This window comes from Elaeis guineensis, chromosome 6, assembly GCF_000442705.2.
Source record: "Elaeis guineensis isolate ETL-2024a chromosome 6, EG11, whole genome shotgun sequence".
NCBI lineage: Eukaryota > Viridiplantae > Streptophyta > Magnoliopsida > Arecales > Arecaceae > Elaeis > Elaeis guineensis.
This window is the reverse complement of record NC_025998.2, coordinates 18,985,375-18,989,143: the sequence shown is the minus strand read 5'-3', so window position 1 is coordinate 18,989,143 and position 3,769 is coordinate 18,985,375. Positions and strand designations below refer to the sequence as shown.

The 3,769-nt window shown below is 36.3% G+C and overlaps 1 protein-coding gene across 1 annotated transcript; it reads left to right on the top strand.

Moving 5' to 3' along the window:
• The first annotated feature begins 1,493 nt into the window (after positions 1-1,493).
• Positions 1,494-3,197, top strand: LOC105033763 (heavy metal-associated isoprenylated plant protein 21). Its single transcript, XM_010908673.3, has 3 exons — positions 1,494-1,644; positions 1,815-1,890; positions 2,726-3,197. The coding sequence occupies exons 1-3, from the start codon at positions 1,558-1,560 to the stop codon at positions 3,016-3,018; spliced, it is 456 nt and encodes a 151-aa protein (XP_010906975.1). The 5' UTR covers positions 1,494-1,557; the 3' UTR covers positions 3,019-3,197.
• Positions 3,198-3,769: the final 572 nt, after the last annotated feature.

Here is a 3,769-nt window from a genome sequence, read left to right as displayed (position 1 = left end):
TATACTTGATGTATATAGCTGGTTTGTTGAGCCATTTTTAAGTAGCAACTACTTTGTATTGAATGATTATACTTTTTAAAGTGAAGAAATAGGAATAAGATAATTTTTTAAAAAAAATTATATATTTTAAAAAATATTTTTTTATTATTTTTAAGTTTTATTAATTAATTTTTTATCATCATTTAAGTAGAGTCCACTGCAAGCGTGAGTTACTTGCTAGTGTTTAGGTACCAAAGGATAGTTACCTCCTCCCAATTTTAGAAGGTATAATTATTTTTTTGTGAACTGTCCATCAAAGATATAATACAATTAAATATTAAAAATATTCAGAATTAAAAAACAACCATTAATAAAATCACCTCAGTCTGATTTATCTATAACCTCTCAAATAATTTCTGGTTTAGATGAAAGTTTCTACGAATAATTTAATCCACTGACCATGACTCTGTGATGGATATTAACTGCAGGCCACATACTGCTCTGCCAGTGCGCACCAACATAAATTATATGTACGACACCTTCACACATGTATGTATAAATGAAAACAATCTGAATGGCTTGAAACAAAATTTAAGAAACATTAGAAGGAAGAAAAGGAACTATACAGTCCAAGGTCCATGTTGATGGAGAAGGATAGCTCAAAAATTTATGAAAAAGTAGTGCACCCTAGGGATGATGTATCACTGAACATTTGTATTATAACACTAGAGATGGGCCAAGAACGAAGAGGAATTGTTCAGTGCATGACAACACAGTAAAAGATTGTCCTGTTTTTTAAACAAAGGAGGAACCTATTATCATAAGCCAACTGTTTGTTCTACTACCTAGGGAGGACCCATGAGTTAAGAGTTTTATAGGTGGACCTGATTTATAACATCTAAAAGGAGAGCAAGGAAAAAGATTAGTAAAAAAGAACAAGGAGATGGTAAGTTCTAACTCTCAACTTCATCAAGTGTTCAAGATATTTGAAAAATAATCACTGTTTGAGCTATTGAAGACCAATCAGCCTTTGGAAAGAAAATGTTTAGGTGCAAAGTTGGACCATACTGAGTGGCATCCATTACACGAACAGCTATGGTGCCAACAGAGAGATCATGGCAACCTCCCCAAACCCAGCTGCAGAAATTTCCCAAGTCCATCACCTGTCCCCTCCATCATGGTGCCAGGAACCAATTACATCAGGCATCAAAAGGGCCATGTTACCTGTTTTAACAGTAGAGTTTGTGTAAGTGATGGAAACCATTACCAGAATGGTTTGCCATCAAGTGGCTATGAAGGATGGCCTTGGGATTAATTTATAATGACAGTCCATCGATATTAGGCCCCATGGTTTTGATTGAGACTTCACAGGGTTTTTCTTATGGTGGACTTACATCTGTCACTCTTCTATAGTTAAATTAATTCAGATTAAAATATTAATAATTAACAGACAATAGGAACTAATAGAAGAACTTAATTCCTTGTATTTTACTCATATAAATACACAAGTTCTCCTTCCATTTTCCTCAAAACTCTCTCTGTCTCTCTCTCTCTCTCTTTCTCTCTGTGTGGAGCAAAATGGGTGCACTTGACTACCTGTCCAACTTTTTCAGTGTTACAAACACAAGAAGAGCATTGAAAAGGAGAAAAAGAAAACCGCTGCAGGTGAGAAGAGCATCATCAGGGCCATAAACAGCCCTTTGTATTCCTCTCTCTCTTTTTTCTTTAAGAGCATGAGAACTTGAGGAGAGAAATGGAGTTTTCTTTTTCCTCTGCATAACATATTTCAATAAGAATCTAAACAGTTTTATCTGGTTTGTTTTGGGGTCAATCAGACTGTGGAGATCAGGGTGAAGATGGACTGTGATGGTTGTGAAAGGAGAGTGAAGCATGCTGTTCAATCATTAAAGGGTAACAATCTCTCTCTCTCTCTCTCTTTCCTTCATATTGTTCTTCAATAATATTTGAGTGAGTTAGATTTGAGAACAGAATAGTGTGACTACTATTATAGATAAACTTAAATGGTTTCTTCAAGTTAGTGGAAAGGTATCTAAAATTAGTTAATGGGCATTACCAATAATTTTTATTTTTAAGAATAGATTCGATAAGGTGGTGAAATTCCCCTGTTTGCGATACAGACAAGGAAAAAATAAGAAGAGTATGTGAAAACTTTGTTAGAAGAAGAGTGTCAATCATTTATTCCTTACTCATGGATACACTAGCAGAAACTACGCAATGTTTCCTGAACTCAATACGAAACCCAGAATAGGTCAACAGTTTGAGTTTATTATTTTCTTTTATCTCAGCAAGTAATTTATTTGTTATGCTCTTTTCTTTAAGTGGTATACTAGGATCTGATAAGAAGAAGTCAGATAGCCTAATTAAGTCGAATAGCTGAAGAGGTTGTACTTGGATAAGTTCATGAAAGCACTAGATGGAGTCTGTCTTCATAAAAGTAGAGAACAGAAGAAGAAAGATAGATTCCTCTTAAAAGTAGAACAATGATAAAGAACTATAGTTTTTCTTCCCATGGCCATTACCACATACCTCAAGGTGGCTTTTCATTAACTCAATGAATTTTGGGTGGCCTCCAACCTCTCTCTTACTTCAAAAAAAAAAAAAAACAGAGAGAGATCTCCCCTAGATGGCTAATTTCAGATGCTAGACAAAGTTGCCTTTATATCTGGTATTGAAGGGGATATAATATCTGATTTGGACCTGAAACCGAATTGAACATTGTGTTTAGGTGTGACATCAGTGAACGTGAGCCGAAAGCAAAGCAGGGTGACGGTCACCGGCCACGTCGAGCCGAACAAAGTCCTGAAGAAGGTGAAGAGCACGGGGAAGGTGGCAGAGTTCTGGCCCTACGTCCCTTACAACTTGGTTGCCTACCCTTACGTTGCCGGGGCCTATGACAAGAGGGCACCCTCCGGCTTTGTGCGCAATGTGGCCCAGGCGCTGCCAAGCCCTCAGGCACACGACGAGCAATACATGTCACTCTTCAGTGACGAGAACCCAAATGCATGTTCCATCATGTGAAAGTGCTCAAAGTTGTCAGTGAACTTGTTGAAGTATCTCTTGTCGGTAGGTTTTGATCAGCCTGTTACTTCCTTTCAGATGCAACAGAGGTAGCACTTGCTTTCATTACTTCGGAGTTGTGTATAAGTGTGGTGTTGAGTTTCTGTATTTCTTGTTCATTTTGTAATCAATCATATAGCGTTTTGAGGGTGTTTTGTTTTATGTATATTAGCATAATTTATATTTTCTTCGAGCGAGATGTTAATTTGATCTTATAGACACTTAAAAGTGGAGGCTTTGGTCTTGAATGTTTAATTTGAATGTTGTTTGGTTTTATTTTGTCATATTAAGGAAAAATAACATACCCGAGAACCATTAAGGAGAGAACCGATTGTTAATTGATTATTCTGGTCATAATATAGTTCTCTAATGGATATTTATTTGGATGCAGGGCTTTTTGTTGATCAGCATGCCATTAGATTACTTATCGTCTAGTTTACTCAAGTTTGCAATCATATATATGATCACTATCAGATTACCTATATTTAAAGGATATTGGAGGGACTCAGAGAGTATATTAGGTAGCTAAGTGCCATGTTGGCAACTAGGAAAGCTTAGATACCTACAAATTTAACATTGTTCAAGAGAAGTAGGTGACTAATCTGGTTTGCCAAGGTCCATAGGAATCATGAGGATAAATGGAAATAATTATCATCCGAGAACCACACTTTCACTTAATCACACCTCCTTTCATCGCTGGTAGAAAGAAACT

Bases quoted from the DNA above. Each gene is read 5' to 3' on its own strand.
- LOC105033763 (XM_010908673.3), top strand. From the start codon at position 1,558: ATGGGTGCACTTGACTACCTGTCCAACTTTTTCAGTGTTACAAACACA. The intron at 1,645-1,814 runs GTGAGAAGAGCA...GGGGTCAATCAG, and splicing joins GAAAAAGAAAACCGCTGCAG to ACTGTGGAGATCAGGGTGAA. The intron at 1,891-2,725 runs GTAACAATCTCT...CATTGTGTTTAG, and splicing joins TGCTGTTCAATCATTAAAGG to GTGTGACATCAGTGAACGTG.